General features: G+C 41.6%; 2 protein-coding genes across 2 annotated transcripts; one reads left to right on the forward strand and one right to left on the reverse strand.

Moving 5' to 3' along the window:
- Positions 1–1,066: 1,066 nt before the first annotated feature.
- On the forward strand, positions 1,067–11,991 carry inpp4aa (inositol polyphosphate-4-phosphatase type I Aa; the record flags this gene model as incomplete). The annotated part of the gene is made up of 22 exons (XM_079230630.1): positions 1,067–1,166; positions 1,271–1,315; positions 2,564–2,682; positions 2,789–2,905; positions 3,092–3,171; positions 3,274–3,391; positions 3,884–3,974; positions 4,097–4,244; positions 4,965–5,095; positions 6,096–6,200; positions 6,300–6,408; positions 6,635–6,821; positions 7,356–7,631; positions 7,709–7,856; positions 8,021–8,053; positions 8,599–8,771; positions 8,862–8,985; positions 9,375–9,642; positions 11,194–11,291; positions 11,395–11,507; positions 11,589–11,743; positions 11,859–11,991. The coding sequence occupies 22 exons, from the start codon at positions 1,067–1,069 to the stop codon at positions 11,989–11,991; spliced, it is 2,871 nt and encodes a 956-aa protein (XP_079086756.1).
- A 10,776-nt stretch (positions 11,992–22,767) lies between these two features.
- col8a1a (collagen, type VIII, alpha 1a) lies at positions 22,768–25,260 on the reverse strand (the record flags this gene model as incomplete). Its single annotated transcript, XM_079231465.1, has 2 exons — positions 22,768–24,701; positions 24,972–25,260. The coding sequence occupies 2 exons, from the start codon at positions 25,258–25,260 to the stop codon at positions 22,768–22,770; spliced, it is 2,223 nt and encodes a 740-aa protein (XP_079087591.1).
- Positions 25,261–25,465: the final 205 nt, after the last annotated feature.

Consider the following 25,465-nt stretch of genomic DNA (forward strand, 5'->3'; position numbering starts at 1 on the left):
GTTATTTATATTCATCTTTGGTGATTTCAGTGACCCCCTTTCTTCAGGTGAAAATGTCATGTTGTGAACACTAGTCCATGACAACTTATTATGGTACATTGATGTGACATTTTCAGGTTTCCAATGTTACTCAAAGATTTGAAGAATGGGGTGTCAGAGAAAATTCATGCTCCTCAAGATAAATCCTTTTGATTTGAAATGACTTCCTGTTATTTTTTTCACAGAAGGAACAACATATACATTGTTTGTCGCATCAAACAGTTGAAACTTTTTTTGTGTGTGTGTCTTTTCGTACTGCTAGAGGCACTTTGCTTTTGATTATGCACTGTTTAGACACAAAGATCCTCATTCTAAAAATGGAACAAGGCAATAAATACGTTATTATAAGTTAAGATTTCCACAGTGTCCTAGAATGTTGGCTTAATGCATAAAATGCATACGTTCCCTTCATTATATATTTGCCTGTTTGTTTGATATTAGTCCGCCAGAGCACAAATCGCATCAGGAGATAGAAGGTGAAGACTCAGTGTGCAGCAGCGCTCTGCTTCACTTCCTACAGCTGTGTGAGAAGTCTGATTTGTCTCTACCCTGCTTATATTAGCACATTATCAGAAGTCAGTCCTCACAGGAAACCACTCAACTCTCAATCACTGCTCATTTTAGAATGGAGCATCATGCCAAGACATCCAACTGCTAGTTATTCATTGCTTTCACCTTGTGCATCTGAGACTGTAGTGTGATGCCAGTGTAGCAACCTCCATGTTTAATTACCAGCAGATTTATAATTCTGTCTAATTTCTCTGAGATCAGCTGCCATCTCAATGAAAGGATGACACCAGTCGGTCTCATGTGTTTTTATGGGGACATCAGATGATCACTTTGCTGTTTTCTTCTTTCAGACCAATCATTGACGAACGTGTAAGTGCTCAACAAACAAGGGAAACCAAACAACAGCTCAAAGAACGGACGCGACAGACGGAGTTTTGATTTTGAGTCGGCTCGCCGTCGTTCCACTCTTCGGCCCTTTTATTCGTAAATCCCTCCTCAGCACCGCCGTGACCCCACCATGTCCGGGAAGGAGCGCAGCCCCCGCCATCGGCCGTGGTCGGTCTACCGGGCCAACACGTTTGATCTCTCGGCTGAGATGATGGGGCTGGCTCTCTCGGGTAACTAAGTAACTGCTACCATGGTAACCTGTTTGCCACATTGCCGATGAAATAACAGGGCGTTAAAAAGACCTCCCCGCTCCTCTTTTCTCTCAATCCTACAGGCAGCAGTCAGGATCCAGACGAGCCCGTGCTGGAGTTTAGTGTGGGTAAGTTGAAGGAGAAGCAGAAGCGGCTGCAGCTCATGGGGAGAGTGGTCGTTCTGAAACCACAAGGTAGCCGGTTCGACCCCTGGGCTCCCCATAGTTTGCATGTTGAAGTGTCCTTGAGCAAGACACTGAACCCCCATTTGCATGGCAGCACACTGCTCCTTAAATACTAAGGATGGGTTAAATGCAGAGACAGATTTCCCCAAAGGGATTAATAAAGGATAATTTCCTCTTCTACACACACACACTTGCTTTGTCTCCTTTGTGGTGCAGCAATTCCAAAGGGAAAAGTAAATTCGTGCGCACACTTATCACCTCTCACTGATTATCAACTGGTCTTAAATAAGGTGACACGTGTGTGTAGGATTTGCCTTTTTTTTTTTTCTTTGGACAAAAATTGAGGATTGAAGCCATTAATGCACTGCAGCACACTGAATGTGGATCAGACTGTGTGTGTTACACTGTGTATCGACAGAGTCCGCTTCATTTACACCAGTAGGCCTAATGGGGTAGTTGAGCGTGACCAAATCTCATGACCAAAACCAACAATGCATTGGTCCTAGTAACTACACAGGCAAGTGTTGTCTGTGTGTCTAAAGCTCGATGCAGCTTATTCCTCTTTATTGTTGCTCCATTTTTGCTCCACACAAAAACACATTATTGAGTAACACCGTTGCACCGGCTGACGTCTTTATTCATTATGATTTATTGACACTGCTGTTCATTCTGAGTCCACCCCACACCTGTTGTGGTAAAAACTGAATAGTGCACCAAATGTTTATTAAGCCCCAGATAAAAATAGTACCCAACAGACTGTTTGAGTAATGTTCTCTAAATTCTTTAACTACAGTGTACATTAAAGAGAGTTTCAAAAAGGAATCGAAAGGCAGATTAATGCAGTGTTGGTATGAATATGCTACAATTACTATACTATTTGCTAACATGTTCACCTTATTAGTTTAAATTGATTATATATCAATGTTTACAGCTGGCCATAATTCGGCAAAAACATAATTTGATGCTGCTTTGGATGATCTTGACACGTGATCATTGATTGGCTGAAGAGACGACAGCATCATTTTGTGTGCAACGACTAGTTCAATTTATCCGTTGTTCAACCTGAGCATTACTGTAAACAAGTGCAACTCAATACTGTGTTACATTTCTTTCATGGCCAAGGATTAGTGCCTATCCCACCAATAAATCCCACCGTCTCTAATCTCTTTCTGTGTTTCTATGTCGCTGCAGCCTGCAGCGAGCTGGTCACTCCCTCTCTGGACCGTAAGCCAACCAGCTTCGTTGCCATCAGCTGCACCACTCCGCCCCAGGCCTTCTGGACCAAGCACGCTCAAACTGAAATCATAGAGGTACGCCACTGTTCGCTTTCCCTTGCTTCCTGCTAGCTGCTGGAGACTTCAAACCAGTTCATCTCTCTCTCTCTCTCTCTCTCTCTCTCTCTCTTTCTGTGTTCAGGGCACCAGCAACCCTATCTTCCTGAGCAGCGTGGCGTTCTTTCAGGACTCTCTGATCACTCAGCAGACTCAGGTCAAGCTTTCTGTCTACGATGTCAAGGACCGCACACAGGGCACGGTACAATACCACATCACTCTACTGTCTTAAAATGTCCTGTTAGGAAGTGAATACAAATTCTTATCTACTAAATCCTTAATAGTCTACATTATCTGGGTGAAATCCTCTAAATCCTTTGTGTGTGTGTGTGTGTGTGTGTGTGTGTGTGTGTGTGTGTGTGTGTGTGTGTGTGTGTTTATGTGACAGATGTACATGCTTGGTTCAGCCATGTTTTCTGTGAAAGAGCTGCTGCAGGACAAACACCACAGACTGCACCTGATGCTCAGGTAACCGGCTGACACAACACACTGTACCCTTTTCCTCTACGGGTGACTACATGATATTTGGGTTCGGGGATGTTTAATTTTGTCGATGTCACTGTGGGTCAGGTCGGCGGAGAACAACCACGTGGGGAACATCACCGTCATCGCCTGGCAGATAGAGGAGAAGCGCGAGCAGAGAGCTCCTGTTGCAAGATTACAGAGAGGAGACACTGTGAATGGAAGGGTGAGTGAGCGGGAAAAGTGTCTGCACCATGATTATTTGATTGGTATAAGATTTATCAGCAACTATATTTTTTATAATCGATTCAATAAAGTTATTTTTCTTGCAAAATACTAAACATGACGTAGTTCCAGCTTCTCAGTTGTGAGCATGTTTCTTATTTGAAACAACAGCTATCTTTAAGTTTCTGTCTGTTGGTTGTACAAAACAAACCACTGAATGGCGTTACCTAAGGCTAAAAATGAGAAAACTGTGATTGCCATTTTGTATTTTCTGACCTTTTTTAGGCCGAATTAAGACAATCAGGTGCCGATTAATTGATGATAAATATAATGGTAGCAGACCGAAAAAATAAATTCAACCTCACATTGTTTTGCCTGTCTAAGCGTCACCACCCTCAGCCTATTTCTGGTTGTATTGTTTTAATAACAGGTCACAAAGGTCTTCTTTCGGGAAACGTTACAGTGTGTTGTGGTGTGTGCATGTGTGTGTCAGATGGTTCTCCCTGTTGATGAAAGCCTGACTGAATCCATGGGCATTAAATCCAAGTCTTCATCTCTGTGTAAAGACCCATTGCTGAAGGCGGGTGAGTGTGTGTCTATTTAAACTAGATATCAACCTCCTGTAAGTGAGAGTTCAGTAACCGTCTGCATTGCGAGCCATGTGATGGTGATACACGTCTGTGGTGGTGTGTTTCGGTCTCTTCAGTGTTTGGGGGCGTCATGTCTCGGATGTACCGGCTTCCCACCACCGACGGCAACCACCTTCGGATCCTGGAGCAGATGGCGGAGAGTGCGCTCTCCCTGCACATTCCTCGACAGTTTGTCAAGCTGCTGCTGGAGGAAGACGCCGTCAGGTAAAGTCTGAAACTGTATATTATTGATCAGAGGCTTTAACATCTTTGTAGAGGAGCAGCCGGGTGTTGTAGTGCAGTGACCCTTCAACGCAAAGCAATGTCCAACTCACTGCGTCTTGGTTGTTTTTACATCCATTGTTTCGGTCTCGGCCACCGAGACCACAGTCTCACCTTTTACAGCTTTTTATTTCGTTCTCTTTTTCCCCTTCCTTTTCCTTTTATTTAATATCTCGTGCACTGCTCTGTACGAACATCGTCAAGTGCATATAACTTTCCAAACTTCCATCAAGTGTCTTGTAAAAAAGTTGATGTTTAATTTAGGAAAAGAGAAATCCATTCAAAATTATGCAAGAACATTTTGTTTCCATTATAATTATAATTTACTTCATCTTGAAATAAATAAAGACATCTGCATAATTTGTGTAGCAGAATGTTCTTATCAAATGTATATCTGTGCAAAAAATCTTTTTCCATGCCTCCTTTGTAGACATTGAACTGAAATGAGCGTGTCCTTCGTGTGATGTATCATGAACTGTATATTCCTTATAATCATATTGTCTTCGTCATACGGTCACAGGAACATTCTTACTCATGGTTGCTTATAATGTGGGTGATTTGAGAAGCTGCAGACAAGCGGCACTAACACCAATCAGCTGTGAGATCATCAGTGCATCGGCTGGATGTCTTGGTCGTAAATGCATTTGTGTGTGTGATGTGCAGGGTGTGTGAGCTGGAGGAACTGGGCGAGCTGTCTGCATGTTGGGAGAACCTCAGGAGGCAGATCATCACTCAGTATCAGACCATCATCCTCACCTACCAGGAGACCATAAGTGACCTGCACGAATATAAAGGTGAGAAACACAAGCTATTCGTAACATCATTTGAATGGGGCACTGCACCATTTCAATCAGTCACAGGGAGTACTACGCATTTATAACAGAAAGCAAGCTTTCAAAACTGCGAGCTTTGCGTTTGATATGTGGGCATTTACCATTCAGGAAAGGTCGAAAAGATGCTTTTAAAAAGGGACAGTGTGTAAGATTTAGTGCCATCTAGCGGTGTGGTTGCAGATTGCAACCAACTGGAAACCCCTCCGCTGATTTCTTCCCTTTCCAAAACTGCGATAATGTGAGCCGCAAAGTGCAAAACTGTGGTAACGCCGTTCTCCTCACTCAGAGGCTAACCTCTCCATGACAACACCACTTAAGGCGTAACGGAAGTCAGACGGTGGCTGGCGGTACCATGGGTTTGCACTCTGTGGCTCACATTACAGCAGGTCAACAAGCTTGTCACGGCGCTCCAGTGGCCTTCAGGTAATGAAAAATTGCAAAAAGCTATTTCTAGAGTTTTTGTCTGTTCTGGGCTCCTGTAGAAACTTGTGAACTCTGGACTCAGGACTCTGTGAAGAGGACCCTCTCTATATGGGGGATATGAAGGGCTCATTCTAAGATAAGGAAAACACGATTCTTAGTTCAGGTGAATACATAGTTCGGAATATTATATTACATTTCTGCAAAAAGGTCCCTGATATGCTTCACACTGGCCCTTTCAGTGTCGTTATGGAAAGTGTAGAATCCAGTGTTTTTGGAGCTTGACTCTTATTTTGAGACCGAGCTTGAGTCTTTTCCACATCAACTTTGACCATTAATAGAAAAAGTTGTTACTCACAGATGCACGAATTTTAAGAAAGTGCAATACTAAATTGATGAGTTTCCCTTTAAGTTAAAATATATAAACCAGTGCAACAGCTTACATATTTATATGTTCATGTAAAATATCACATTAGGACATATCTGTAACTTGTATTTACAGATACAAAGAACTTTTCTCTTACTTTCTGATCCCTCTCAGGTCCTTCTTTTAAGTCTAGTACCTTGAAAGCTGAGAGGAAGTTGGAGTTTATTCCTACTAATCTGCACATCCAGAGGATGAGAGTACAGGGAGAGTCTGGCTATGGTAGGTATTTCTACGGCAAACATAGGTGTGGCCAAGGTTTTAATAATATTGTTTAGTCAGTACCTCATTGCCTCCTCTTTTTTACTGTCCTCTGATCAGACCGGACGTACGATGTTGTGACTATTGGTGCACCTGCAGCACATCATCAGGGCTTTAAAGGCTGTGGCCTTCGAAAACTGCTGCATCGGCTTGAAGAAGCCAGGAAAACGTGAGTAGAGCAAAACAAAAAAGGCATGAGCTTCATAGTGGTGTTTGATTTTAAGAGTGGTTAACTAATCTTTTTGTTATTTGTTTTGCTTCACTAAATCAGCACTTATGAGGAGGAAAGGTGAGGAGACAAGTAGTGTCCTGTAAGATTATGGTGTTTTTTTTTTGTTACTGCTGTGTCTTCCATACTTATCTTCTTTATCTGTCTTTGTCTTTCACACCCAAAGCTCTGCTGGATCTGGGTCTAAAAGAATGGCATACCAGCCTCAGGATGTTGTGAAAGCGAAGGAGCTGATTGCTCAAATAAACACTCTGAAGACACAAGTGTGTTACTACACTGAACGTCTGTCCCGAGCCGCCAAGGAGCGCTCAGCTAACGCTCTGGAGAGAACTCTGGCCATCCTATCAGAGAAGGTAGGAGATCGCCCGGAGGAACTGCAGCGTGTTAATCAAGTGCTGAGATGTAGATTATTTTCTGTTTCATCGTACTCTTTCACTCTCCCTCTGCTTCTGGCTTCTTTGACCTCGCTACTTTTTATGTCCACACTTATTGTCTGAATGGAAATGATAAGCAGTTATTCAGGCTAAAAATGTTTTTAAATGAGGAAAAAAAAAGGACTGATAGAATACTGTACAACAGATAAATTTTCAGTTTTGCACACAAAATAAGACGTCGTCACCAACTCACCTAAGTCACAGAAACACTGACATAGCAAGATATTTTATATTATTTTTTCGGCCCCATTGATTACATTTTGCATTGTGTCTGGTGTTGTCAACTTTCTTGAGCGCGAAAATATACTTGAATTGTATTCTGCATTTTCTCCCTAATTTTAATGTCTTGGTTATTGACCTTTAAAGAGCATTCCCCCCGCTTCCCCCAGGTTAAAGTAATGCCACACAGCCACATCCCACCACTCTTACCAGCCTCTGTGTGTTCTCTTGCAGACTCGTCAGTTGGTGACTGTGTGTGACTCCAAGCTGCTGTCCTCAGCCATCCTCGCCCTGGCATCCGCCCGCCCAGAGTCCACTCTGCAAAGCACCCCGTCCCCATCCTCCCTTTCACCCTCCTCTCGTTCCCCGTCGCGCTCTCCCTCCCGCCACTCGACCTCCCCGTTCCGTGCTGCCACCTCGCCTTCTCGCCTCGCAGCTCCTCCAGATGGCAGCGAAGGGAGTAAAAACAAGCGCTCCTCCTTACAGGCAGATGTGTATGAGGAGGACTGGGTAAGAGAAAATCCTTCTGCCTCTTTGATGTCTGTGTTCATGTGTTTTTTAATGTTAATGTTTTAATGTGTGTGCAGGATAAGGTTTGGCTAAATGTGACGAAGAGCCTGGAGTGTGTGATCCAGAGGGTGGACGGGCTGCTGCAGCGAGACAAACTCCAGAGCGACAGCAGCTCGGAGGATGTCTTCCTGCTCGCCAGCGAGGAAACGGAGAGCACTAAGAAAGGTAAACAGACACATGCTGCTCTCATGAGGTATCCATAGAAACCAGGAACAGCCGTCACCATCAACTTCATCATTCAGTGTTGCTGGATGTTTAGAATCTGAAATATAATGTTGTGCAGAAGTGGAATCTTGTCCTTATCTAAACAAACGTTCTCTCGCTTGTAGATATCAGCCCAGAGGTAGAAAAAACGTCCCCAGGTGAGAGCTTTATTTCCTCTAATCCTTGTGTATTAAACCTAAAATGTCATGATGATACGAAAAAAGAAAAGTATTCCTGCCACTTGAATATTGCTTGAAATGATAAATTATGGCTTTATGTCGTGTCAAAAAGAACTTTTTACAATATTGTACAAATAATTAAGAAAAGAAAAACACATATTAAGATAAAATAAGATAATCCGTAGTTAAGTAATATAAATAAACAGTAAAACAGTAATATAAACAGTAATATGAACAGTAAAGAATACATAAGCAATATTAAATTAGTAGCAGTAGCAAAGTAGAACAAAATCGAAAGAAAAAGTATATAAAGTACTTATTTAATGAATTATATAAAGTACTTATGTAATGAATTGTAATTCATAAAAAAGAAAATATTTCCACAACATCTGCAAAAATGTCATAACAAATGTGCACATTTTAAGATTGCAAATTGAAGATGTTCGCAAAACCTACTGAGTTCAGTGTCTGCCCCCTCCCTGTGTGTGTGTATGTGTTTTCAGTGGTGCGCGTCGTGCCTGCAGGCGAGTGGATCGACGCTCTGTACCCTCTCCTCACCACGCTGACGGATTGTGCGTCTCTGATGAGCGACAAGGCCAAGAAGGCCATGGTGTTTCTGCTGATGCAGGACAGCGCCCCCACCATCGCCATGAGCCTCACCCTGCAGTACCGCCGCGACGTTGTCTTCTGTCAGACGGTCCGTCAACACGTGTCTTCGTAATCCTCGCTCCTCTGTCTCTCAAACATGACGATATGACCGTATTGATGAGAGTTGTGCTTCTTGCAGCTGACGGCGCTGATCTGCGGCTTCGTTATCAAGCTGAGGAACTCTCTCTGCGACTCAGGCTTCCTCAAGCAGCTACACACCATCGGCTTACTGGTGCAGTATGAGGGCCTGCTCAGCACTTATGGTAACCTTAACCAGAGCACATGGGTCCTTAGCCCAGTGGTTCTCAAACTAAATATTAGTTATTTTTCACACAGATAGAACTTTATTTGCAATGTTCTAACAAAGTGATTGCACATTTTATTTGTTTTTGTTTTATGGAGCAATCCTTTTTTTTTTTTTGGGCGATGGGGTATGAAAAATGTTCTTCCTCCAAAGTGGGGCGTGACAAGTTTGAGAACCACGGCCTTAGCCCACAGTCCTAACTTTCCACCACATTTCACTGAAATCTGTTCAGCAGGTTGTGTGATATCAAGCAAAACACACGGGACCAAATCATAACATCCTTGGCTGAGGTAATGATGTCAGTGTCCTCTGTGTTTCCTTTCTGTGACGAGTCCTTGTGTCTTAAAGGTGAGGAGCTGGCCATGTTGGAGGATATGAGCGTCGGAGTGATGGACCTGAGAAATGTCACATTTAAAGTTACTCAGGCAACTTCCAGCTTCGCCCCGGACATGCTGCCGGTGATCACAGGAAACAGGAATGGCTTCAACGTCAGGGTTCCCATGTCCGGGGCGATGTTCGACACGTTGCCACGGGAGATCCAGAACGGGATGCTGCTGCGTGTGCAGCCCGTCCTCTTCAATGTGGGAATTAACGAACAGCAGACGCTGGCTGAGAAGTGAGTCCCTGAGAGCAAAGGACAGGAAAGGTTGTGTGCTAGAGGACGGAAAGAAAAGAGAGAGGAGAAAGGGCACCAGAGGGGGAAATGGCAAATGTAGCTGGATATGTACATCTTTAGATATTGTGGCTTGTTTCATAGTTTTTAAATGAAATATTTCAAATGGTCATCAAAAACACACATACTACATTGCCATCTATCTGAGTGCCTTTACCAAGTAAAAAAGAGGAATGGTCATTATATCCCGTAATATCTTAAAAATATCTAAATATAATTCAATACATTTGGCATGGTTCAGTTATTCAAAAGCTTTTATCTAGATGTGAGGCATGAGGAAAACATTTCAATTAAAAACGTTTGCCATGTAGATACTTTTTTGGCCAATAATATATATATATATATATATATATATATATATATATATATATATATATATATATATATATATATATAGATAGATAGATAGATAGATAGATAGATAGATAGATAGATAGATAGAAGAAAGGGTTGAAGTAGGAAAAAGAACAATGTTGTGATTTATTCTAACAAAAAAAAAGTCATTTTAAATAAGAACATTTATAAAAGTAATAACACATTGATGTATTGTATTTATGACCTGTTCAGTCATTATGTTTTATTATAGTTAAATGGTTATGTTTCTACTCTTTATTTACCGGGTGCCTCTCAATATATTTGACATGAAGAATATTAGAAAATGAAGGAAATACAAAGTAGAAAAAGAGGCTTGAACAGATGAAGTGATGAGAACAAGGCTGCAGGTTGGACGAGAAGGGAACTGGGTTGAGAATATTGCGCTTCACTTTCTTAAACAAACACACTTGCATATTCATCCACACAGACAATCACACACACACAGACACGCGTGCACACACAGTAGAACACACAAAGCCTACACTTCCTATGAAAACCATACTCTGATGCAAATGAAATCTCATGCTAGCAGTACCACGTAAAAACACTTTCCCTCACATGCCTTTGAGCCTGCTCTCCTTTTTGGTCTCACCAACATTCATGTGGGCTTTTAATGTCCTTCAGCATTATAAACAGAGGTACCCAGTGCTTTATCTGGAGAAACATTATTCTGCAGAGTGAGAAGTTGCGAAATAGCAACACGTGTGAACCTGCAGATGGTCATGCACGCACACTCCGATCTTGCCCAAACAAACTTAGACACACATCAGTTTTTAGAAAACCCTCAAAACAGTACGAATCATAACATGCAACATTTTGCAAGTCTTGACATTTTCATCTTAAATCAAGAAGTTGGAAATACTTGTTGTGGTCTGAAGTGATTTTTGGTTTCAACCTTAAGCATTGAAGGCTGTTTCTAATGTTGCTTGTCTCATAGTAAGACTTTCATTCGTGCAAAGTAAATGAATATGATGAAAAACATCTGGTCCCTGGATAACACATTAAATCTGCATGCAGTAGGTTGAAGTAGAGCGATGAAATATGTTGTAATTACATTACTTATCAGGGGAGGACAAGTCATAAAAGAGTTCAACTCTAATATCTCAAATGTTTGTCCAGGTTTGGAGACACATCCCTACAAGAGGTGATCAACAAGGAGAGCATGACTCGCCTCAGCTCGTACTACGACCAATTTAGAGAGGTCCTGCCTGAAGACTGTGAGTTCACATGCATACATGCAAAACACTTTTCTCTGAAGGAAAGACATGTTTATTTCCCTCAAATGTAACTCACCTCAGTACCCCTCTGCTCTCTCCCCAGGCCTGCCTCGCTCTTGCAGTACCACCAGTGTGCCCGAGCTGCTTAAACAGCTGAGCCAGAACGTGAACTCCAAGAGAAGCAAGAACGTGGAGATTTTGTGGCAAGCAGCCGAGGTAGACTTGCCTCTCATGTCTTCCCCATGCTAATTTAAAAGCTCTGTCTTCCTCCTCTGATGTCTTTTTCTAACCCTAAAGGCTTGTCGCCGCCTGAATGGAGTGCGCTTCACCAGCTGTAAGAGTGCCAAGGACCGCACAGCCATGTCCCTGACCCTGGAGCAGTGTCAGATCCTGCAGCAGGACCACGCCCTCGCCCCACAGGTCTTCTACCAGGCCTTGGACTGTATGCGCAGGTTAGTCGATGATAATAAAAGTCATAAAAAGTCATAAATCTCACAGATTTGATTGCCCCTGCATTTATAAGGTAATTAGAAAAATAAATGATGCATAGCTTCTGCTTCTCCACAGCGAGGGCTGCAGGAGAGAAAACACCATGAAGAATGTGGGATGTCGTAAATACGCCTTTAACACTCTCCAGCTCAACGCCTTCCCCAAACAGTATCGCCCTCCAGAGGGCACGTACGGGAAAGTTGAGACCTAAGTGGATTCTTCTGACTGGAGGAAAGACAAAAGACTGAGGGGGATAATGATGATAGCACCACACAAACACAAAATACCAAACACAAACTGGAACAACAGCTCTTTGTTTTGTGCTTAGTCACTGTTAAGATGATTAATGTCCAAGTGCCAGTGCTACTGTAGATTATTTTCTAGCGGTTTCCCACCTCCTCCAGTAGTGCTAGAATCACACACTTTTCACAGCCACTTCAGGGCCAGAAAGATGGCTCTCTGTGTTACATCGTGCAGACAACACTGTTGGCTGCTGTACCAGTCGTAGCATCAGGAAGCATTCAGCTGACTTATTTCAACTTGTCTCCCGAGAAATAAGATGTACAAATGTCTCCGCCTTCAGAAAGATGATGTTGGACACATGTTTGTCCTCACTGCTTTTATTTTTGATCTGATCAGTTAAAGGATAAGGCAGCTGATATTCTACAATTTTCAAAGCATATGCAAGACCAAAACTTACAATGAGTTGATCCTACTGACAAGGACTGGCTGACACAGTTATTTATTTCCATATAGCTCCTTCCTGCTTATGTGACATTTGTTGTAAACAATAGTGAGAAATGCACAATCCACTGATGACAATAAGAGAAAGAAAGAATAATACCACCCTTTCAAGCTACAATAGGTCAATTGTTTATCAAGGATTTCTTTCCAGCCCAAAACACAAAGTGAAGCTGCATTGAGAGCCCACGGATCTTATAGTTTCAAGACAAGAGGTGACACCTAGGAAAATGGCAAGTGTGTGATTGTGTAGTGATGAACATTTTTAAAAAAAATCTTGCAAATGTCTCTTTAAAATATGTTTTTAAGAAAATTACTGTATCTTTCTGCCACTTGGAGCTGCTTCCATGTGAAGTTGCCTAGTGTGGCTTTGATTAGAGCCTCAGGTTTGTCAAAACATGTCTTTGCTTGTTAACAAATTTCTCTGGACCCAACGTCAAAGCACTTATTTTGTCTCTTCCTCTGCTGTCTCTCCTTCTCGTCTTCTTTAATCACATTAATATCCACCACCGTATCACTCTCCACAAAACACAGCTATCCTTTAGAAAGTACATATCTCACACCACTTTCTCCCATTTGCATTACATTGATGTCTCATGTAATGTGGTTCTTTTGGTCCTACACTGGAAGCATCAAATGGAACTGGTTCACAAATTGTGAGCTTCAAAAGTTGTGCAACACATTATTCTATAAACATTTCTCCAGATATTAAAGACATTCCTGAAGGTTATATGCAGCACTAGAGCGGTTTGATAGCCCTTCAAACGTTAAGCATTTAAAAAAAATATATTACAGTGTGTGTTCTCAGTTTTACAGCAATCAGTTGAATTATGCAGAACTCTATGATTGAAATTGGATAAAACAATTTAAAAAGTGTATTAATTTAACCTGCATGAAGAAAAAAAGCTACTACTTTATGCTATTGCAATTGTATACTGTTGTGATTACCCATGAACACCTGATAGATGTTTCTAGACTGAAGTGAAATAATGCACATTGCGTTTTTCTACCAACCATCAACAACACCTTATCTGTCAGTTTACCAGCTCCGGGCTCCAGTTTACTTAATTGTATAAAACTTACATAGACAGAAATGTTATTTTGCTTACAGGTATTTATGTCGATATGGCTGTTGTTGCCAAATGCTGTTTTAATTCTCTCCATTGTTATTGAGGTAAGAACCTTGTTCTGATAAATTGTACATGCACACAGGTTGGACCTGCACGTTTTTTTTGAGAGACCTGCACCCCCACAGAGCTATGAAGTGAAACTGAATAATGAATAAAGGCTTGTCAATGCCAAATGAGTGTATCAGTATATGAAATTAGAAATGATGATTTGTGAATTAAGCAGTAAGTATTTCGCCCTCTCAAGTGTCAAAGAGAAGCATCTTCTTAAAGTACCTCCACAGTGACATTTTTTATTTCTCTCTCTCGAAATGAGCTCATTCTCAAGGCTTAACCTTTTGAAAAGACTGAGAGATTGTTATATAAAACTGTAAATCATAGCTTGTTTAATGAAAAAAAGCCCCAAACTGCTGTATTTTGATGTATTGAACACCATAAGTAATATACAAGTGAAATACATGGTTTGGTACATGAACAAATTCAAATGTCAAAGCTGTGCGCAAATGTGCCCCAATGCAATTTTCTCTACTAAACCCTCTCTAACTTTGTTCTGCTTCAATTTATCAAAGTCAACCTTTGCAGAGAGAATGTTCACATATTGTGCTATGATTTGGGTTAGAGTTGGACCTTACAGCTGCATCTTTTCAAAGAAATAATCATCCTGAAAGTGCATTTTTTCTAGGCGGACCTGAAACCTTTTAATTTTTTTCTGTGTGTTATCTTCATTTACTCTTAACCAGTAACATATAGACTGATATTTACACATCTGAACAAACATTTCACATTAGCCTTTTATTGTAACCATAATTATCCAAATAGCCCTAGTGGTTGCAGAGATACACCGCTTTAGTTTGGGGATGCAATTATCGAGGAAATCCCGGGATCACTGACTTTTAAAGATCACAGTGGTTCCACGAAAATACTAGGAAAACTGAGAAAAAAAATATTAGGAATATGCAAAATACCAGGACCCTGAAACTGAAGCAGATTAATGCAATTGCGCCATCATTAACTTGATTATTTTTTACAAAAAATGAATTATAATAATAAAAAAAGGTATTTCCCTTTAAAATTGTATTTCCTGTAAGGCCATTTATACAACTGCTACCAAGTAAAAAGAGGCCAGTATGCCATAAAACAATATAACACAACACACTGTGTTGTATTTCGGTTTCAGCTCCTTGTGCCTTGAGATTCAACACCAGTTGTGCTGAATGGCTGCAACTGTTTACTAGTCCGTACTTGTGAACTTGGGTATTGAGAAAGACCCTGACTTTACAGCTGCAGAACAATTCAGTTAAATTATTTTTTCAAAAGCTTTGTTTTAAATCCAGCCTTTATTTTACTTGAAATAAGAGAAGTTAACGTATTTATTATTAGAGTATGTATTATTTATAATTAGACCAGTTCAATTGGAAATCTGCAATAATAAATATTGTTTAAATGTTATTCAATTTAACTTTATTTATTTATTGGAACTGAAATGCACAAAAGGAAGCAGAGACAAGCATCAAAGCATGCTGAAGAATCAATTGTCAGAAATCTGTTTTTATCTTTGTATCTGTGAGAAAACTGTTTAATAGCGCTCCTAGTGAGAGCTATTGTGTATTATAATGAGTTTACATGTTGGAGGGTCAAGACAAATAAATAACTGTATGGCTTATGCGATATCTCATCTTAGTTTCCGGTTTTATGCACTCGCTCCCCGCTAACTAGTCTGCTCTCAGAGCGTTATCTGCTCTGCTCTCCTGATTGTGAGCCGTATCAACGTTTGACTGTACAGCAGGAACAGGGACCACAAATACAGTATTCACCGCTGACACTCATCAAAAGTCATTCCCCCTAAAATATCAAAGTTTACACAAAACATGTTTGGTAACTGTCCAGCTTGAAATGACAACTAACGGTCGCGCAATTTAAATCTACCTGTTATTTTTAAGTGCGCACTGATTTGGTTTTAAATGTAAACAGGCTGTACAGTACTTTATGGCTGAATAAAGTACACCCCGTGGCTCACTCTCAACCAATCAGAATGCTTGATTTGATCTACCCGTATAATAATTAAATATAATTAGCACCAATGTGTGACTGGTCCATAAAAAATAAGTGAATATGTTATTAACATTATAAAGTTATTAAAAAGGTGGCTGTTCAAGAAACGCATTTACCTGGAATTTTTTCCTTCCTTCACAATGAATCCACATTAATCAAAATTATTTTAGTTCACAATAAATTAAGAACAATTTTTTCAATACTGGAAGCTATTTTCAATGGGAGAATCACCACCACAATCCTAACAATAATGCATTTAAATCAGAAGCACTTGAAACATGGTGGAGTTATAGACTTTCAACATATTCACATACCATGCAGAATTGTAACGGATGCATATCAACTCTACTAACATAGTCTTTATCCTAGTTTATTGTAACCACATGCCAGATGAGTCCTCCACAGACTGATCGATGTACATATTATCAAGTACGTAACTCAACGGAAGCATGGAGTTTGGTGGGGCAGAGACTCAGGTGCAGAGGAAAACGACATGGTAAAGAAAAAAAGTATTTTACTAGACAAAGCAACAAAACAAGGGGAAAGATACCGGAAACAAACACAACTACAGCTCGAAGGCGACGCAAACTCACAGGTATACAAAGACAATCTGTAAGGGGACAAGGGAATATATATTTGAGGGGAAACCACAGGTGTAGGGCATGAACCATCAGGAGACACAGAGGGGAAACACAGGTGTAGGGCGTGAACCATCAGGAGACACACAGGAAACACAGGTGTGGGTCATGAACAGACTTTGCCTAAGGGAATTACCCACAATTCATTGTAACGTGAGGTTAAACACCGGATTTCCAGGCGTAGCTGGGGGAAAACACCAACAAAAGAAACCGCAAGACAGTCATGGACGGAACAACCGCAACTACGCAAAAAAAACAAGTGTACATGTAAGTACAGTATATAAACTCAAAGCTCACTGGTGATTAATTCATAGATCTGTGTGTAGTTATTTGTTCTCTGACACAAGGAGGATTTCTAAATGCTCTGAAAAAACAACATTACTATTTTGTTTACAAACAGGGAGCGAACCACAAACTCTTCAATTCATCCAGTTACGGATGGAGAACGAGCCTCATTTTAAAAGTTATAAAAGTTTTGTGTGTGAAACAAATAGAAGCACAGCCAAGGGTGTTCAAGGTCAGATGTGAGGAGTATGGAGTCAGCAGGAGGAAGTGTAGACTTGGCTGTGACTATGAGATAAAGTTTGACACAAAAAGACAGTCGAAGGCACACTCTGCATATTTCAACATTCATGAATGTTTCGATATTAAACACCTAGATAAGAGTAATAATAATATTCGCTTTTTCGCCAGAGTTGAAATATTTCAACTCTGGTGAAAAATGTACCTGACGCTGAGTTGCGAAAGACAATCAGCGTTGAGAAGCTCCGCCTTCGTCACTGCCGTCACTGAATAAAACTGCTGCTGCCTGGTCCGCTGAAGGAGCGCTGGAAGCGGCTTCATTCAGACACTCGTCCTGGAGGAGATAATATTATGAACCCAGACACAGGGGCGTTTGATGTTCCGACGTTTGTGGGACTTCCACAACAAGTATAAAGCAGAACTAGTGGTTATTTCAATGGTGAATGGCGGAAATGGTAAATGTTTTCCCGGAGTAAAGCCACGGAGATAAGCCGCGCCCCCTTTCCGCAGCGAATGGTTGCGAAAAAGCGAATTAACCACATAAAGTCGAGCGAGTAAACTCAGGCAAAAAAACGTTGCGAAAATTCGCAACTCTTTTGGTGTGAACGCGGCATAACTCTCCCCTTTTGATAGTTAGAGCCAATAAGATTTGTAAATAATAAATGACGCCTAGACGTCCGAACTGTGATATAAGAACGTGAGGTGTTCAATGTTAAATGTGTGCTTCTGCCCCAGCCTGAGAGCTGGTCGAACCACCCCTGCTTTTGCAATTGCAAGCGCTTGTACTTTGCTCGTGTCCTGACAAATAAATCAACGGAACGAGAGAAGGTTGTTGGCTGAGTTTCTTCCTCCACGTATTTTTCACAGAGAATACAAAGCTACTAAACTATCTTTTTGTTCAGTTTCAAACATGCTGAATTAAATGCGTTATCCCACAAACGATGTGTCATATGTGTCTCATCTCCCATTTTGTTGTTATGGTTTATCTAAAATAATAAATATTGAATAACTATTGTTTAAAAACGTTACTCCTATTTTTGACTTTCTTTCACTCATTCTTTGGCTGACCTGTGTTCGTGCCCCCCTTATCCCCTATACTGAAAAGGGGACGTAACACAGTGGGACAGCCGTAAACCCTCACAGAGATTGGGTCCCAACCCGGACAGTTTTTAGCTAATGTTCCAATAAAATGGCCCTTCAAATATTGATAAAAATGATCCTACCACGTTTTCAGCTGATTGAATGGTAAACTTTAACTTATCTTTTGAGCAAAGTATAATTGTAATTATTGGAGTTAGCTTTGCCTTTACTAGAGTGGGTAAAAGGACACTAACGCCGGTAAATTAGCCGTGCGCTGCTCTTGGCCAGAGTCAGACTATCTTCTATCCTCGTAGTAAACACTGAGCGCTGCGGGTTTTTCCGGTGATGTTAACATGTTCCAAGGTCACCAAAATGACCATCAATCAATCAATTTGTTAAACTTCTCATGTCAGTCACTTGCAAAACACCAGCTGATTCATGAAATGTTACAATTATGCACACATTGTCAACAACAATTACTATCATAAAACACAGAGTAAGATATATATCACGACTAAAAACACAAGTATTCATGATTGAAAAGCTACATTGTTAAAGCAAAAGACAAATGACTTGTGCAAATCATTGAAAAGATGATGCAAACATTTATTTAAATACAAACAAGACAAAAACTAAACAAAAAATCAATTGGGACACAAATAACATTTGTAATAACAATAATCTATCACTTCACACACATTTGAGTTGTATTTTCTCTTTAACTCACTAGTTGAAGGTCACATGTTTTACTTAATAAGAATATAATTAATTTAATCTCATTTCCATATATGCTAGTATACGATTTGTCGACATCTTATTATGAAAACCGGATGTTGTTTCACATGGATCTTTCCGCTAACTTCGCAAAACGGATGTTGTGTCACGTGAATCTTTCCGCTAACTTCGTAAATACCCTCGCTCGCTCCCGATCAGGGTCGTTTGAATGTGTTTACCGTGAATGTCAGTATGGCGCAAGGAAATTTCAATGTCTGCTGATTTGACTACGGAGATCCGAGTGTCTGCTGAGTTGACTGCAGTTTGCTTTCCGCTTTGACATGATTTTAATCAGTCTGAAGTTGCTTTTGCGTTGCTTGTGGAGTCTGTCGATTGTGCACACGTCTTTGCAGTTGCATGCCCTTATAAGGAGCTGGTGGGGCGTTTCTGTATGCAAATCCAGGTGCAGGAGAACTCACGTTCCATTTAAGAATCCTCATTCGGAGGAGCACAGTTAAGAACACTCGGCTGTGTAAGAACCCATATTCAGCCGTTCATGAATCAGAGAGATCTTTTCTGACGTTGGTCTTCCGAATTCCCTAAGAAAACATTTCAGAAGACACTTCAGATAATGTTTCGAGAATGAGGCCCAATGTGTTTCTGAATTTATTTATTCATTTTATTTTGGAGAGCGACAGGAAAAGTCTCTGAGATCGACAGATTGGAGACCACTGGTTTAGGTCACTCGGCCCTCACTCTGACATGCCATTTTCTGTGATGATAATAGGTTGATTTCCATACTCCTCCTTAATGAAGTTCAATATCCTGCGGAATCCAGACTAATGCCGTGTTCACACCAAAACAGTTGCGAATTTTCGCAACGCCACTTCGCCTATATCGCGCCGCAGGTGAAAAATTCGCTCTGTGGTTAATCCGTTTTTTCGCAACCATCGCTGGGGAAAGGGGGCGGGGCTTCTCTCTGTGTCTTGAAAACATTTACTATTTCCTTCATCCACCAGGTAAATAACCACTAGTTCTGCTTTATACTTGTTGAGGAAGTCCCACACACGTCGGAACATCAACCACCCCCGTGTCTGGGTTCATAATATTATCCGTAGTCACACACAGCTCCGACTCCTCCAGGACGAGTGTCTGAGTGAAGCCGCTTCCAGCGCTCCTTCAGCGGACCGGCAGTTTCATTCAGTAACAGCGGTGATGCCGGGCGGAGCTTCTCAACGCTGATTAGCTTTCGCAACTCCGCGTCATGCAAATTATTCGCTGGAGTTGAAATATTTGAACGGCGGCGAAAAAGTGGAGTTGCGAATATTCAAACGCCGTTTCGCCTCTATCGCGACGCCTGGCGAAAAATCCGCTTTTTTGCAACCTAACGCGTCTGTGCATTGACTTAACATGTAATCTGGTCGCACTGCAAATTCGCGCCGCGTCCGGTGTGAACACGGCATAAGACCTTCAGCTAACATGAGCCTGAATCCAGCCAGGTAAGATCAGAAATTGTTCCTGCACCTCACAAAAGATCAAATTACGGTATATCTTCAGCACGTGTGACTTTCTTCTCCCACTTGGGATGTTTGTACTTGCTTACCTATCGGCATCATAGTGCGGAAGGTTTCTATATTTCACAGGGAACCCCAAATAATCATAGGTTCCCCTAATCCTCAATTAAGCCCAGACGGCCTCTGAAATGTTTTTTTTTTGTCGTCTTTAGTCGTTGTCAAGTATCTCATAATTTCGACTTTCTATCTCATAATTATGACTTACTAGCTCATAATTTCGACTTTATATCTCCTGATTTACTATCTCACAATTTCGACTTTATATCTCATAATTATGACTTACCATGGGAAAATATTTATTATCACAGCTACATATTCATCTTTTTTTTTTCTTCTTTTACTGGCGGTAATGGGCTTCCTTAGAAGTTACCAACAGAACTGGTGTATACAGACATATTTGGTCCTCGATATGGCCAAACTAATCAATCAATGTGTTTAAAGCTAGCAGACAGGGAGCATCTAGTGTCATGCATGTCACATTGTCTTGTACCTGAATGCACCTTATGTCCTAATGTTGCTGGTATTCAGCTTTCTCCAGACCCAACACTTTATCAACCAACCAGGTATCTTTAACAGGAGGAAATCCAACTTAAACTATCAACCAGGACCGGTATGCTAATTATTCAGTATTTGGTCTTTGATTCATGATTGATGCCCCAATGTGGTTTCAACCACACTGTTTTTAGTTGATATTCAATTAAATTGGTTTGTTTTGATTAATGAGCTTAGAAATAGAGATGTCAACAATATAAGTATGTGTTTTTAATTAAACATTTTTTATTTAGAAAAAACAACATTAAAAATAATAACAATAGTGAAATATCAACAATATTAGCACCATGGTTAAAAGGAGAAATATACATTTATTTCCCTTTAAAAGGTTGTCATGCGTTATGTCCTTGTCATTGAATGTAGGTGATCAGCCATCAGCACATAACAAAATACATTATTTACATAACTGAATTGCAGCAACATTCAATACTTGCAAAACAAACTAAATGTAGCTCACCAAGGATGCTGCGAAATTTTATTTGGTTTTCTCGCTTCAAAACAAATCCCACTGAATGACCAGGTCCTACAGTTAACGTGTTTAATTTCCAAAGAATAATTTGCAATTTGTTTTCCAAAGAACACCCTCTTATGAATAATGATACTGCCATTACAACTAAACATATATTAAGCCTACAAAACACTTACAGAATATAATCAGTTGAACTTTAGATTAAAAAGAGTAAGTAAGAATACATTTAATTTAATTTGTTTCTAAATATTTTTTTGCTTTGAAATGAAGCTAAATACAGAGTCATTGGATCTTTTCAGTCATTAGATTATTTGACTGAAACACTGCTTAATCCCTGTAGAGTATTATATTGTAGTTAAAACTGTATATGTTTACAGGCATGGGTGCGCTTTATAATATTTAGTATGTGTCACTTATACTAATGCTACGGTTTGGTTGGTGACTCAGAAATGCTGTTTAGTTTGGACTTGTTGTTTTCATAGTTCAGGGCAGTATGGTATGTTGATTTGACCTCTGCACTTGTCTGCACTCTGATAAACCTATAAGCAAACGTTAAAACATACAATTAATATTACATTCTTACTCTTTGAATCTCACTCATGGGAGCAATTGTCAGTAAGCAACTAATATCAAGCGTTTTATTATTTAATTCTGACCCTCAAATGTTGTGATCTTACAAGTGAGCACATCACTTGCCCTATAATAGTTCACCACCAATAACAGTTGATCCGTCAATACATAAGGCCTTGTAAGGTCATGGTTGCTCTCACACTGTATTTAGCCAATTTTATAATTTTACGGTTATCAACGTGGGAGCTTGAGAGATTTAGTCATTGCAGGTTACACAATCAGATATGTGTTAACTTCTAGACATTTACAAACTGTTGTAATACAAAGCTTCCAATGCATTGCCATTCTTAAGTTAATTTGACATGCTTGCCACTATCAATCAAGAGAGAGAAACTGTATTCATACAAATGCATGCATGCAAAAAACATACATTTAAAAATGAATATGCCTTTATGATTATCTACTATATTTCACATTCTTTGCTGCATGGGTTAGCTGCCAGTTTTGAGGAGGTGCAGGAACACAATGTGCCTTTATGTAACCAGAATTGTACAGTTTGTTTCATCCTCTTTGGCATACACTTAACATGTTCCCTTTATATGTTTGTATACATTGTACTCTTATGAGTTTTGGCCATGCAAATACATTTGAGGACCCACCTTTGAGGTGTTCTTTCAATGCCTTTTTATACACACTAAACTGTTAGAAAACACCTTTGCTCTCCCAATCACGTGACTATACGGTATCAAAGCTGCTGTACATACAGACCGGCATACTTCCGGTTTTCCCTCACTTCTCACCGCAGCTGCCAAGACCAATATTTTGTTGACTTTACATTACAAAGACTGCTCAGTCTAAGTTGATTTCTGATCATGTTTTATATTATATAAAAATATGCTCCCACTTTGTTCTCACTGAAGCCTCTCTCGCTCCCTGCAGTTTGTGGTTTTACATCGGATATAACAAATACCCAGAAAAGGAGGAGTGCACATACTGCCCAGCATAAAGTCCTGAGGCCTGATCTGAGGGCAGCTGAATATACACAGTGTCCCCAGGTTGTAGAGGTAGTACTGCACTCCCTGATGCTTGATCAAGGAATCCCTTTTTGTATTCATCATATGTATACATCACTGGCTCATTGTTCCTCATCAAAGCAACCCACACATTAGCTCCTTTGCAATGAACATGGTAGGCAAAATAATAAATGCCAGGCATGTCACAGGTGAAAATTCCTGTCTCTGGGTTGTAGTTTTGGCGACCATTGTACAAGAGCTTGTCAAAGATGACTGGAGTGCCCACAGGCGGAAAGGGAGTTGTTACTACTGCTGTGAAAGCTGGCATTTCCAATCCACTGGCACCCATTACTTCAGCCTCATTGCCTCCATACTGGCCCTTCTTACCATAGCCACCAGCCTTAACACCATCTAGTTCAGGGCCCATCTCAGAGAGCACTCCTGCCATGTCGACAGCCCCAGGTGCTCCAGGTGGGCCTGGTGCTCCAGGAAGGCCAGGTGTACCTGGTTGTCCAGGGGTTCCTGGTGAACCCTCTTTCCCTGGGGGTCCTATGGGTCCAGGAAGCCCCAGAATCCCCTCACCTGCAATGCCTGGTTGACCTGTTAGACCAATATCTCCTTTGGGCCCAGGAACACCAGGAGACCCGATTGGTCCAACTGTGCCATCCATTCCAGGGATTCCTTTTGGACCTTGAGGACCGACCTCGCCAGAAGATCCCCCTTGTCCTTTTGGCCCGGGAAGTCCTAGAGTACCTGGGTTCCCAGGTAGACCTTTATGTCCACCGTCTCCTTTGGCACCACTTGGTCCTGATGGACCTCGTTGTCCTGGCTCTCCATTCTCTCCAGGCAGACCATCGTTACCAGGTATCCCAGAGGTACCAGGGTCACCCTGGGCTCCAGTAAGCCCTTTAGGTCCTCCTTCTCCACAGTGTCCTTTAGGACCAGGTGAACCTAAACCTCCTGGGGTTCCCATAGGGCCTGGATGACCTGGTGGACCATTTGGTCCAGGGGGTCCAAGCATACCGGGCAGTCCTCCGTGGCCCTTATCTCCTTTTGGTCCTGGAAGTCCTGGGGACCCACCCATACCTTTATCACCCTTTGGTCCTGGGAGTCCTGGTTTACCAATACCAGGAAGCCCTGCCTTTCCTGGCAAACCTGGTGGTCCTGGATGGCCTTTCCCACCTGGCATGCCTGGCTGTCCTGGCAGGCCATTTTGACCTGTCTTTCCATGGCCAGGTTGACCTGGTGGGCCAGGCTGTCCTCCATCACCAGGTGGCCCAGCTGGTCCTAGCTCTCCAGGATATCCTTTCACTCCTGGTGGTCCTTGTGGCCCTAGTGCCCCATTCAAGCCAGGTTTTCCAAAACCAGGCAGCCCTTGTGGGCCAGCAGGTCCTGGGGTCCCTGGGAGCCCTTTGTGGCCAGGCTGTCCTGGCAACCCTATTCCTTTATCACCTTTGGGTCCAGGTAATCCTGGTAGTCCTGGCAGACCTTTGTGACCTGGCTCTCCTTTGGACCCTGGTTGGCCTGGTAATCCCTGTACCCCTGGTTTACCTATTCCTGGCAGCCCAGGTGGTCCTGGGGGACCCTGAAGCCCTGGCTGCCCATTTGGCCCTTCTTCACCCCTAGGACCCATTTCTCCTTGTGGTCCAGCCTCACCATTTCCTCCTGGCTTGCCTGACAGTCCTGGCAAACCTGGTTTTCCCATTCCCGGCCCTCCTGGTGGACCAGGAGATCCCGGTTGTCCCGCAGGTCCAGGCTGTCCATTCCCTGGAGGTCCAGAAGGTCCTGCCGGTCCCTCTGGTCCTGGTGGCCCAGCTAGGCCTTGCTCTCCTTGGGGAATTCCCTCAGCCCCACTAGGGATTGTCTGACCTGTGAGGAATGAGATAGGTATTCAGCCAGAAATTATGAGTTTAAATATACAAAGACAACATTTTGATTATCAATTGAGCACAGACGCACATGCAATCGACACTGAGTTGGGTACTTCCCTTTAATATTCCTTTTCTGCTTCTTGATGAAACAGAACAAAATAACATACTATATGCCTTTTTTAAATAAAAATGATTGAGCCCTTGATGGGTTTGAGCACATGTGTTCAAGATGTGAATATATGTTCATGGAAGATTGTTGATTACTCACCTTTATCTTGGCCACCATTATAGCCACCCCCTTTATGAGGGTTTTCTTTGCCCTTGTGCATAGGCATCTGGGGTAGCTCCTTCCTGTAGTGGGGATACTGCATATAGGGTACCTCTTTGCCGTGGTACTGTTGTTGGGGAAAGTTTTCTTTGCCCATGTGTTGGAGGTGCTGCATCGGCTGGTATGGCTGAGGGTGTGGCTTGTGTCCGTAGTATGCCCCATCACTCACATAAGTAAGTACTGCAATCTGTAAAAGTGTCAGGAACAGGGGGATAGGAAGGGGAAACATGGCCACGGCCTGTATGGAAGGTAGAGAGGACCAGATATAAGGAAGGGATCTGTTTTTAAATCATGTAAATTAGTGAGTAGATCAAACATTGGTATGTTAGCGCTTCAGTATTTCATGAAATATGATGAACCTTCAAAGTGACAACCTCACTTTCAAAATGCAGCTACAGGAGATTACCCTCTGTCTCCCTCTGCTGGATTACATT

Source organism: Taurulus bubalis (genome assembly GCF_910589615.1).
Source record: "Taurulus bubalis genome assembly, chromosome: 15".
NCBI classification, from domain to species: domain Eukaryota; kingdom Metazoa; phylum Chordata; class Actinopteri; order Perciformes; family Cottidae; genus Taurulus; species Taurulus bubalis.